The sequence below is a fragment of the Bufo gargarizans genome, chromosome 3 (genome assembly GCF_014858855.1).
Source record: "Bufo gargarizans isolate SCDJY-AF-19 chromosome 3, ASM1485885v1, whole genome shotgun sequence".
NCBI lineage: Eukaryota > Metazoa > Chordata > Amphibia > Anura > Bufonidae > Bufo > Bufo gargarizans.
In genome coordinates this window covers 490625974-490639092 of record NC_058082.1, presented here as the reverse complement: position 1 = coordinate 490639092, position 13119 = coordinate 490625974, and the positions used below count along the sequence as shown (strand labels likewise).

General features: G+C 42.4%; 1 protein-coding gene across 2 annotated transcripts in view; it reads left to right on the top strand.

Annotated features, from left to right (window-relative positions):
• The first annotated feature begins 3097 nt into the window (after positions 1 to 3097).
• Positions 3098 to 13119, top strand: part of LOC122930430 (rap1 GTPase-activating protein 2-like) — a 135062-nt gene continuing 125040 nt past the window's right edge. For both annotated transcript variants that reach the window (XM_044283834.1, XM_044283833.1), the window contains exons 1-2: positions 3098 to 3129; positions 8947 to 8991. In XM_044283834.1, coding sequence (XP_044139769.1) covers positions 3112 to 3129; positions 8947 to 8991 — 63 coding nt within the window. In that variant the 5' untranslated portion in view covers positions 3098 to 3111. The remainder of the gene's footprint in view (positions 3130 to 8946; positions 8992 to 13119) is intronic.

The following is a 13119-nucleotide window of genomic DNA, read 5'->3' as shown; positions in this document are numbered from 1 at the left end:
TCACATGGCAGTTTTAGGTCGGTGTCATTCTTTAGTGTAGTAAGCCAAAGCTACCGATTGTCCAACACATGGAAGAGGTGCAGATCCTTCCATTATATACAGTGCTTGTTTGTGTAGGTTCCACTTCTGCTTTTAGGTTATACAAAATACTGATCAGAATACTGCAGTGTGAAGGTGGCCTTATGTAAATGAACCTGCAGCCAAATATTAATATTTAAAGAAGTCATCCAGATGGAATTAAATGAGGGTACACTAACAATCAGCTAGTTCCCATGGGTTGGGCAGGTGACTGCCAGGGGTTTCAGTAGTTAATGGTGGACACTGCAGCAAGAATGGGGTATTACATGGTGACTATTCAAATTAAAAATCCTTCTGAGCAGGAGCTACATTTTGAAGCACCTTTACACTGTATATAGGCAAATAGAGGGGTGTCTCGAGTGGGGTATTACCCCTATAACAGAGCATATGGACAGGACTTACCTAAATTGCTTAAAGGGCCATACTTACCTCCACGATCCCCCACCACTGCTGTTCTGATGCTTCTTTAGTCTCCTGCTTCTCTTCGATTTCTGGTCCACAGGACACATAGGAAATGGATGGAAAAGCCCATTCAGCCAATCACTTGCTTACGAGGGTCACCATTGCGGCCAGACAGTGGCTGAGCAGACTAAGGGCAGCGTCCATCTCAATAATTAGTTTGTTTGAAATTTAAAGACGCACTTCCATAAAATATTTTTTTCTGTAGTCTATTAGAAAGGTACACAGTGTAAATTGTAGTGAAGGTAATCTTCTTACTAGTGCAGTACCCCAGTACTGGGGGTATCTGCAAATGGTTTGTTTCTATTGTAATGTAAAGTTTTGCCATATTTATGAACACCCAGAATGACCTTGTATGTGGTTGGCAGGGACAGGGTTAACCACCTTGTTCCTCCCCTCTTGGCGGGAGTGGCTGGTCCCGACTTCCTGTCTGGAGGCACAGAGTTCTAGTCTAGTGAGTGAGGAGGGAGGAAGCAAGTCCATGTGCTTCTTCTCTTTAGGCCTCTGAGTCCAGAGACTCACAGATCTCTGTGGGAGTTACTGCTTCTGCTACTGCTGGAAAAAGAGAAACATAGAAGAACTCAGGATATGCATGGCTAAAGCGTAGTAGTCAGCAGGGTAACCTGCAACTACAGCTAAACAGACTTTACTGGCCCAACTACAGGGAGTACCCAAGGGAGCAATGACCTGAAGGAAACCACTGTGACATCCTAAAGTCAGAGCCACTCTCATCCTCCACTCCAGCTCCTCAAGGGCTTTTTGCACTAGTTACTGCAGTTGTGGGTTATCCACTAGATTCTCGTCCTCAGCTGTGTCATGTGACCAACATTCGGACTTTCCAACTATGACAGCCTCTTATGTGGACATGAAGTCAGTTTTTTTCTATTTATTCCTATGAAACTCACATTGAGGTCACATGACATTGCTGAGGCCCCGATAGAAGTGGATTAATTCACAAATATAGTCACCGGTAGCAAGATTACCTTCACTACAATTTACATCATGCACCTTTTAACGGGCCAGAGAGTAAACAGTTTTGCTGGAGCACTTTAATGATTTAAAATCAGAATGTTTTATGAATATTGTAGTTTTGAAGAAAGACGTTCTCATGAAATTGTATTGTCCTCTACAGGGTTAATGCCACATGTTAAAATCTGATGGCTGACATGCCAATGCCGTATAGGATGTTTGAGTGTTTGAGATCATCCGCAGGACGGCTGGAAACTCTCTACAGCTAATCTTTAGTTAGAAAATATGATTTTCACACTGCATGTTTTTTGTAAGAAAAATATCATAAATATTACTTCTAGACCACATAAATATCAATCTCATAAATATGACATGATCATGTAAAGAGGATTATGAAACGAAAAATAAAATTGCCCACATATATCAGTAAATCATAACTGAGTGGCTGATGCAATTTGATTTATCTACAATGATACTGATATTTTTCTGTTCAGTTGACGTGACCCCTTTTATGGAGAAGTGCATACAGAAAGTTTAGCCATATTGGTTGTCAACGTTGCATTAGCATCTGGGTAAATTCTTACCGTGTTGTTGCCTGCTGATAGATTCCCAGTTTACCAAGAGTTTCTGAGAAATGAGTTTAACGGTCTCAGTCAATATGGCTGCATTTCCTGTTTGTACAAAATTAAGGGGTCAGGGCAACTGGACAGAAAAATGCCAATATTTTTGTAGGTAAATGAATAATTACCAAACTTTGGCCAGCATTTCGCTTTCTGAGTTACTACTTTTTTGGCCAATTTTACAGTTAAATCCACTTTAACATTCCATGCAATTTATGATGCTAGTTGAACCCATAGGCAATTGCACACACAGCCAGATCAAAAGACCAGAAGAAGTAAGCCTTCCATGTTTTTCTAGCCAAGACACTCATAAGAGGTCAGGGCTGTGGGAAAGTCACATTTGTTGCCTTTGATGAATGGCTGAGAGGGTCCACAGAGGGGTGGCACACTTGCAGCAGGATATTTTCCATCCTGAGACCATCATGTTCAGTGGCATCCCTTCAATGCTATGGTTATTGGGCGGAGGAGGGCCTGGTTTTGAACGCCTTTTTCTCTTTCCGATGTGAAAACACTGCATCTTCATGCAGCTACCACCAAGGGGAGCTAAATGCAAACAGATTACAGCTTCCATTTCAGTCAGTGGTAACTGAATAAATTCCTATGCACTGAGGTCCCACTAGTGGTGGCTGCAGGCATCCAGCTTTGTAATAGAAGGGAAGCAGGACATTTATCAGTGTAATTATTTATGCCGGTTGTCTGGTATAAATACACGGAAAAATATGGTGTTCAGAATGCACCTTTGAGATCTACATACACACCTATTAATCACAGTCACCCCCACTAGTTCAGAATTTTTCAGGCATTTTCCTTTAAAGTTTCCTTTAAAGGCAAAAACGTCACCTGATTTTATTGTACAAACTATTATTTGACAAAGAACAGACATTGAAAATGACAAATACCGTATTTCTTGTCTTGTCACACGTATGTCCTGTACATTCCACTAAATATGTCACTTTTATTTTTTCAGTCAGCAGAATTTTTCGAGATGCTGGAAAAAATGCAGGTAAGACATATCACTTTTTTTTTATAAAAGCAGGCATGGCAGGTCTACTATTCCTCAGTGAGAGGCACAAAAGTGTATGGAGACCTATTTTTCAGGCAATGCTTCATGGGTGAAGTATGCAAATTAGCTCATATCAGCCAATTGAAATGAGTATCCCTGGTATGAACTAATGTGCAAATTGTGAAAAAAATAGCATGGAAATTTGAAAATAAAAAAATTCACTGCCAAGTCCCGAAAAAACTGCCACAAAAAAGTGTGTGTGATGGAAGTCTTATAGGTGTTTATCCCACCATTAGAAGGATATGCCATCTTGTAAGGATGGGTGGGGGTCCTTCCTCAAGCCTTAGAATGAAGGTGCTGCAGCGCTAATTATGCACAGTTGCTGTTTCACTGATTTTCCCTGTAGATTGGGGCTTTCATAAACCCACTATACAGGGAAGATCAACACAATGAGTGGATGGGAACATTGCTGTGCAGAGCAAAAGCCAAAGGGGCAGGGGTTCCAGAGGTTCGATGCTCCTGATCATACGGTAATGGCATATCATTTCTGGGAATACCCTTTAGAAAACATATTAGCCCACATTCACTATTGTGGCTGAATCTGAATTTTGGAGTAAGTTGCACCATAATATGGCAGAATTTTTCTGCCATTTGACACATATCATTGTAGATATATTTATGAAGCAAATGAGCAGGAATGCATTGTGCCTCGACTACCAAAAAGTTCTACTAACAAAATGACTTCCCTGGTGCCACTTGTGTAGTGCTATGCCCACCATAAAGTTCCACTAATGCAATGACCTACCCAGAGCCACTGGTGCAGTGCCACGCCCACCATAAAGTTCCACTAATGCAATGACCTACCCAGAGCCACTGGTGCAGTGCCACGCCCACCATAAAGTTCCACTAATGCAATGACCTCCCCAGCGCCACTGGTGCAGTGCTATGCCCACCATAAAGTTCCACTAATGCAATTACCTCCCTAGTGCCACTAGTGCAGTGTTATGCCTACAATAAAGTTCCACTAATGCAATAACCTCCCTAGTGCCACTAGTGCAGTGCTATGCCTACAATAAAGTTCCACTAATGCAATAACCTCCCTTTCGCCACTAGTGCAGTGCTATGCCCACCATAAGTTCCACTAATGCAATGACCTCCCTAATGTCACTGGTTCAGTGCTATGCCCACCATAAAGTTTCACTAATGCAATGACCTCCCCAGTGCCACTGGTGCAGTGTTACACCCACCATAAAGTTCCACTAATGCAATGACCTCCCCGGCGCCACTGGTGCAGTGCCACTCCCACCATAAAGTTCCACTAATGCAATGACCTCTCTAGTGCCACTGGTGCAGTACTATGCCCACCATAATGTTCCACTAATGCAATGACCTCCTCAGTGCCCCCTGGTGCAGCAATATGCCGTCCATAAAATTCCTCTAATGCAATGACCTACCCAGTGCCACTGGTGCAGTGCTACACCCGCCATAAAGTTCTACTAATGCAATGAGCTCCCCAGTGCCACTGGTGCAGTTCTATGCCCACCACAAAGTTCTACTCATGCAATGACCTCTCTGGTGCCATTGGTGCACAAGACTATCAAGGAGCACCAACGGCAGGGGAACCACATCCAGGAAGCCCAAGAGCCATGGGTTGGAGAACAAAGTTGTGAATTGGTCAAATTATATAGCCCAGAAATCCTATAGATTTCTTCTATGTTTCTTTTACAAACCAAATGAACGTTAAAAGCCTAGCTATTGTTTGTAACACTGCGTTTAATTACTGTACAGTCAAGAAAAGCATTTAGCCTACTGAAAAGGTTTAATAGGCTGTAATATCATCCCCATTTATAGTCACGGTGTTTGTCACTTATCATTACAATCTCTCATTTGTGATTACCCATGCATGTGTCACTAAAAATTGCCAGAGGATATAGCATTGTGTTGATTATGGGTCTTGCTGAGAAATTAGAGGTCTTAATTGGATTTTCACAGACATTTTGACCAGGTGTCGTGAAATATAATTTATATTGTGCATTATACTCTAATATAATACAACACCCAACAAACATTGGCCTGGCAACATCTTAATATCAACTGTATGGATGTGTCATGTTACGGCATTACCTTTAGATGTTTACCTCCGTCCAAATCCCTTCAATGTATCAAGGTTCAAAGAAGGTGTCACGCTGCCTCACTTGGCTGTAATTCGAAGGTCTTGATCAGGATAGGATACAAAAGCTTTTAGGTGATGCCAAACAACGAGGTTCCACAGGAGGATAATCTCGGTCACAAAACCACCCCTCTGTAGATATAAAGGTTCAGGCACATAGTGAAGGTCCACCAATGTTTCTAATGGTAATAGCTTTTATTATACTCACAAAGGTATAAGATCAATAGGCATAAAACAGAATTAAATCTCCGTGGTTATAACACCGCTCAGAGCGGTTGTATATTATCCTGATCAAGACCTTCGAATTACAGCCAAGTGAGGCAGCCCGACACCTTCTTTGAACTGTCTGTTGATTGTGAATAAGCCCGCTTCACAGGGTAGTCTGCGACGCCTAAAGAGAAGAAAACACAGTGGTGAACTTTATTATTTTTTATTTTTGTAATATTATTTACTATATATATTTTTTTATTTTATTGAAGAGAAAGTATCAAAGTTGGCTTACTATGCATTAGCTAAGTATGTATGCTGTACTTATATCATATAGCATAGGCGGCTCACTATACAGTAGCTTATTGTGGTAATATTCTTACTTTTAAGGCGTTGTTGAGCTAGTAACATTTTGTTGTTCAAAATGGCTTAAAAACATACAACTTATACACCTCTCACAGATGTCTGACTACTCCCATTGCACTACTTCCCGAGTCTGACAACTTTCTCTATTTCCTGGGTCCTCCTTGACATAGGAAATGTGATTGCTCAGCCAATTACGAGCCATTGTAGGGAGCCACTTCAAGCAGTGATTGGTTGAACAGTCACATTTCGGTGTCAAGTGGAACCAGAACGTATAGACCAATAGAAGACCCTAGAAGCATCAGAACGGGAGTTGGAAATCAATACAATTACCATGATTTTTTTTAAAGCTATTTTAACCCATTTTACAAGTTTTATACCAGCTGATCAGCCCTTCTGGATATCTTAATACATATGTTAACAGAACATATCATTATCAATGACTGTATTAGTCATAGTTGATGAGGTTGTTCCAAGTCCAACCTATAATCCTACCGTATTGATCCAGGAGAAGGCAAAATCTCAATATGAGGTAGTCATAATTTTCTCCATATTAGCGGAAAATTTCCTTCCCAGCTCCAGTATGGCAAACAGAATAAATCCCTGGATCAACATTCGGTCCACAGAAATCTAGAACATATAACTTGTGATATCACTACTTTAAAGGGAACCTGTCACTTTGTTTGAGCTGCAGGCAGCATGATATAGAGCAGGAGGAGCTGGGAAGATTGATATAATGGGAAAAGAGTCAGTAAAACTTGTAAGCTATTCATTCACATTCCAGGTCCATCTGGGCTTTGAAGTCCAGGAGACGGTCCTATCAGTGACTGACAGCCTTCAGTCTATGACTGTGTATACAGACAGCTGTCAATCACTGATAGGACCTCCTCCTGGACTTCAAAGCCCAGAAGGACCAGGAGTGTGAATGAATAGATTACAAGTTTTACTGACTCTTTTCCCATAAAACTATATATCAATCTGCTCAGCTCCTCCTGCCCTAGAACATGCTGCCTGCAGATTACACTGTATTTTTATAGTGACAGGTTCCCTTTAAAGAAAGACATCCAAACACTTGAGCACTTCTACTCCATTCACACAGAGGATTCTATGACCTCTGTTCTCATGGTCATTCAAATCCCCAGGGATCATACATGTGACAGCTATCCTATGAGTAGCCAATAAATGTTGCTTGTGTTGTGCCGACAATTGGAAAAATTTACTATGCAAAATGCTCCAGATTAATGTAAAAAATTGAACCAAATTTACCATGCTACGGTCATCATTTTGATCACATACCCCATTGTATGCAGCATCTTGTAATTGCACTGGCAATTGATGGTGGAAGGAGTCCAATGGCTTCAAGATTTGCTATAGAAAACTATAATTTCAAATATGGTCATGATGTGGTCTATGAAGTTCTGAATAAAGCTAGTTTCTAGTTGGTTGCTGGAGATTTAAAGAAACTAATACATTTGTAACTGTTTAGTAGCCTGTAAATATTCCTATATGTATGGACACTGACTGAACTGCCACCGCAAATCAAAAAAGAGGAGAAAACATGGGTCAGGAATCGGATGCAGACAAAGCTATAAATACATTGTTGCTTTGCTTATAAGCCAATATCCATCTTGGATCTGAAGCCTTTGCTTCTGAAGCATTCTTGAGACATGTTTGAAGTATACTTTCAAGAGTGTTATTTGAATGGAGCCCTGTTCAAAGCTTTAGAAGTGTGTGTCTCTGCATGCACCGAGTTCAAAAGCTTCAGAAGTGGATTTCTCTGCTCGTACCCAGTTCAATAGCGGAGCTAAATAATCTCAGTTACCTGACCTGAAGAGCCCTGTAGGATGTGGCGCATTGTTGATTATGGGATATTTTTTAACGTATGAGCTTTATTATTGGAGTCAACATTCATTATAGATATATAATACACCTTAAAGGGAACCTGTCACCAGGAAATGTACTGTTAAACCAGGCACAATGCCTTCTAGGGCTAGCTCAGATTAATACAATGATGGCTTTCATTTACCTACTTGTTGCTTTATTCTGGAGAAAAAAAATACTTCCAATGCATATGCAGATGAGCAGTTAAAGGAAGTCTGTCACCACATTTGGACATTATAGACCGCTTACATAGCGTTCTGGCATAACTTTACATGAATCAAATGGTACCTTTGTGGCATTCTTCTGCGGTGCACCTGCGGCAACAACAGGCATTTATTCATATGTAAATGAGTGCTCGCAAGAGCCCAGGGGCGGCGTTAACTTCTTTGTAGCCCAGGCTGATCATCCTCTTTTGTTAATATCCCCGCCCCATCCTCTGCCTCTGCCCTTCTTTCTCTTCCCTTGCGTTCTCTTCTTCTCCCAGCGAAATCCCGCGCCTACGCTCTGCCTCGCTTGGCTGGGGCATTTGCACTGCGATGCCCACTGTGGGCATGGCATCACTATAGCTACTGCGCATGCTCCAGCCAAGCCGTGCCTACAGTGGGCATCGCAGTGCGCAATCCCCGGCCAAGCAAGGCAGAGTGCAGGCACGGGATCAAGATAACACGATGAGTTAATAATTTTGAGTTAAGAGTTTGTGTGTTAACCCTGCTACATCTTGTGGGAGTGGGTCTCAGAGGTGGGACGCACTCCTATCTGACATTGATGGTATATCCTAGCAATATACTATTAATGTCCCAGATGGACCAACAGTTTTAAGTTTCTCCTTGATGTATGCACAAGTCTAAAGAGGTCTCCAGTGACTAAAAATCCAAAAAAAGGTCTAGACTGGCATCAAAATATATTTTCTTAATTTAAATTTACATAGCACCATTAAAATAGCTTATCAGCAGAACGGCAAGCACACTTAGCTAAGCTACGCCCCCAGATATCAATTTATATTACTGCTGTCTTCTTTTGTTTCAGAGGGGTCGTTAGCCCCTCGCATTAACCATGGTCTATGTGTGTCTGCAACCTCCTCATCCTTTACTATACCTCTGCTATTAGGATAATCTTATCTACTCAATCGTTTCTTAAATATCTTATGATTTTGCAATTAAATAGTATTTTTTTTATTCTTTTTTACCATATTTTAGACTCCCAAACTGGAAGAGCAGAAAAGTAGCAGCCAGAGAAATAAGGTAGGTGGTGGTATCCATGTTACTCATTGAACTGTGACTATAATCTTGTAAAACAGAAAATATCGTTCTTAATTTTGCCATCTGCTGGGACCACCGTTGCCCTTTTTGTTTGGTTTAATGCCAGCACTGTGTGATAGGTTTAATCACTGAGATCATCAGTACTATTATGCTGTTACATATAACTCACAGAATTTAGGAATAATCTCCCAGTAGGGGACATAAACAATATATCACTGAAAAAATTGTTCCAAAAATTGAACCTTTTAATACATCATTTAAAAACGGAATACACAGAACCCCAAACAGAAACTAACACATTTGTCTACACAATACATCAACAACAAATATATCTTGTGCCCACACAAATGTATAATGATATAGTGTACGCACAATTACTCAGAACTCAGCAAGGGCAATATGATGAAACTCATCTGCATATTATATATAACATTATAATGCAGAAAACCATGGTTGTGACCATAACTCACGGTTACTTGATACCAGTCACTAGGTGCCAGGCAGTCTTCAGGGGTAGCAACCAACAGATTGGGTGGGAAAAATGTTATATCCCTACGGTGACCCTGCAGCTATCCCTGCCTAAAAGCGGAGCACCCGCCCCGAAAGGGGCGACCCCACTTATCGGTGGCTAAACCCGTGGCTAAACCCTAAAAAGCCTTGGATGTCCCTGCTGAAATCTTCTGTTCCCGACGCTTTTCTCCAGGTGGCGGCATCCACGTGGTTCATCAGGGGAAAATAACTTGCAGCGAACAGGAGATGAGAAAATGCTGCCAGTAACTAAACCAGATGGTCTGATGGTAGATACACAATATATGTGGGCACCAGGATAAAAAGAACGCACCTCCATTAAGAATGGTGCCTCTTTTAAGGCTCAAGACATTGACGTCACTTTACCCCACTTCCGGTCACATGATACACACGTGGTATTAAAAATAAGTAAATAAGAATTTATAATAGGAACAAACTAAATACAATCATGCCCTCAAGTATTACAATCAATACCTTCGCTCTGTATTACTTATGAATAGCAAAGAGCACTTGGCCATGGGTAATCCGGTGTGAGGACCAGTGGAACGCACTGGTGGAACGCCAGAAAGGTGAAAAGCACGTGCGTTCCACAAGGCAAAAGTTCCTTGCTGAATAAGCAAAAGAAGCCCTGTCTCGGAGCGCATATTGCGCATGACTCATCAACACATTAGAGCACGATAGGATATAACTAGAATTGTGCTCTACGTATAAGGTACCCCTCTGAGCCATATACGGTGCTACAGTTAGGGGAATAAATCAACAGACAACCAATATAAAACCTGGGCAGTATTTTTAACAAAGATTATATTCTATATATATATTCTATATAAGCCAAGGGTGTCCTTCAGATAGTTGTGTACGGAAGCAAGCCATTCTTGGCCATGATAGGTATACTGGGTTCCGAGCCCATACACTTGCTTGGGTACCATTTTTTCTACAAAAATCAAATATGAATAACACAGAACAAAAAAACTGCAGAATAGCTACAGGAAGCAAGAGAAGCAGATCTGTTCATTGAGACCCAGAGGACTCACAGTTTTAAGACAGTGAATCCACTGGACCTCCTTACACAGAATCCTTTTGTCCCAGTCCCCACCTCTTGGCGATTTACACACCACCTCAATCACCTGAAATCGCAAGACAGAATGCTATTCCAAAACATGTCCCGCTATCGGTTTGTCTCTCAGATTTTTTATGTCACCAATGTGGTCCCCCACCCTCCGGCGTAGTTGTCTTTTAGTTTTACCAACATAACTCACTGAACATGGGCAGGTACATAAGTATATAACACCTTGAGTTCTACAGTTTGCAAAGTCTCTCATAAGATAGGTTTTACTAGTGGAGAGACTCTGGAAGCTTGTGGATTTCCAAATCAGGGGACAACAAATATATCACTGTTGTTCGGAACGCTATAAATACTGCTAAAACTAATACTTTATTAATTCACAAAAAAGGGAAAGGGGAGGGGGATTACATCTATATAAAATTCTAGGACACAACCTAACCAACAACAATGAGTCAGTGTAAGATGACGCATGAGGCCGCAGTTAGCGGTAACACTCCAATGTGGATGGGGTCACTAGAAGGTCCGCTACTAGTGCGTTACTAGAGGCTGAATGGTTAGGCCATGCGGTCGTATTGGATCCAATCAACCTGAAGTATGCACCGTGTTGCGGACAAAGTGCTCTGTACCATTGCCAGCTGATAGTGCCCTAGACTAAAATTAATTGGCTAATCCATTGATAGACATCTGCCCACAGAAGCCGACCTCAATAGAAACCATCCGTTCAATGATGAATCAGATGTCTGAGTGTCGGCCCTGCAGGCACGAATCAAGGGGCACTGATCTAAGCTGGATGGAGCAGACAGGCTTGATTGCAATTGCTCATCAACTGCAGAGGGCTGCGAACCCACAGACCTCAACTGCAGTGTGGGCGCAATAGAAGTCACATGTGGCAAGCATACGTTCGTCCCCACTCAACGCTCGACGCGTTTCGCCACTATGTGGCTCGTCAGGAGCATAAGTATGTGGGTATGGGACAAACAGACTAAGCTGCTAAACCTCCGTAACAGAGGCTGCAGCTGTCAGCACGGAGTGGCCGTACGCGGCCGCTCGGACGCACGATATATAAGGAGAGTCCTCCTCCCCTATCTCTGAGTCACGCCTCTAGGGCGGCCAATGAGGAAACAGGAGGCGCGGCACCGCCGCATCATCCATCCAGACCCCCATTAACCCGCCCCCTCTGTAAGACGAGCCCAGATGAATGTCAACATTCATATGCTAAGAATAGAGATGATACAAACGGCGACTATACATAGAGCGGCAGCAAGGTATAACAATAATCGGGATAAGGGGTATAAGATGGTATGGGGTACAGTGTGCTGAGGACAATTTTCAATTACAATTAGGATAACGCGGCAGGATCAAAAAGAGGAGCCCCTGCGACATATCACATAACAGATGGTATTTATGGCGGCTAGGCGAATGTTAGTAATGGCCCCTTAGTAACTGCAAGGAATAGGGTGTCTGGTATAAAGTGGCATACACAAGCCACAACTGATAAGTACACCCCTTCATGTCCCTAGCAGAAAGCCAGGGGGATCAGAATTCTGATGGCCAATTGACAACAGATGTCATCTGGTCCATACTATTGAAACACAGGGATCGGGGAGAATGATAAATAATCAACCTTAATACTCCACCCGTTGCACTCCATATGGTAAAATTTAGAGAAAGCAAGCAAAGGAGTTATACTCATTCAATCCCTGAGGTTGGAGTGCATACAAGCGGTAGATCCACTGTGTCTCTTTTTGTAGTAGTCGCCTATCAAAGTCGCCTCCTCTTGGCGATCTTCTCACCACCTCGACAGCCTGAAATTTAATCACATCCGCATCACCATCATGTAAAGTGGATATGTGTCTAGCAATAGGGGTATCAGCCCCTTTGCGGATGTCATTTAGATGTTCTGCTACTCTTCTGCGGAATTCCCTAGTGGTTTTACCCACATACTGTTTTCCACAAATACAGGTGGCCAGGTATACCAACCCTCTAGTCTTACAGTTGACAAATGATCTAATGGTAATCTCCGCCCAGTGACACTACAAGTGAATGTAGCACCTAGCTGAATAGCAGGACATGCCACGCACCCTCCACATCGGAAGGTCCCTTTAAGGTTGGTGCTTAACCAAGTGGATGTTGTGGGGGCCTGAAAGAAGCTGTGGACCAAACGGTCTCTCAGATTGCGTCCACGTCTGTACGTAATCAGAGGTGTTTCGCCTACCATATGTCCAATATCAGGGTCTGATTTTAGAATACCCCAGTAGGTCTTCAACAGCTATCTAACTGTGTTGTGTGCTTCATCATACGTGGCTACAATGCGCATCTGTTCTGTTTCCAATGATCCTGACCTTAGGAGTAAGGAGGGTATCCCGATTTTGGGCCAGCGAGTGATGGTAGGCCTTAGCTAGCACATGTTGCGGGTACCCCCTGCTCCTAAACCTGGTCTGTAACTCACTAGATGCCGTTCTGAAGTCTGACATGCTCGAACAGTTGCGCCTTACCCGAAGGTATTGCCCTTTCGG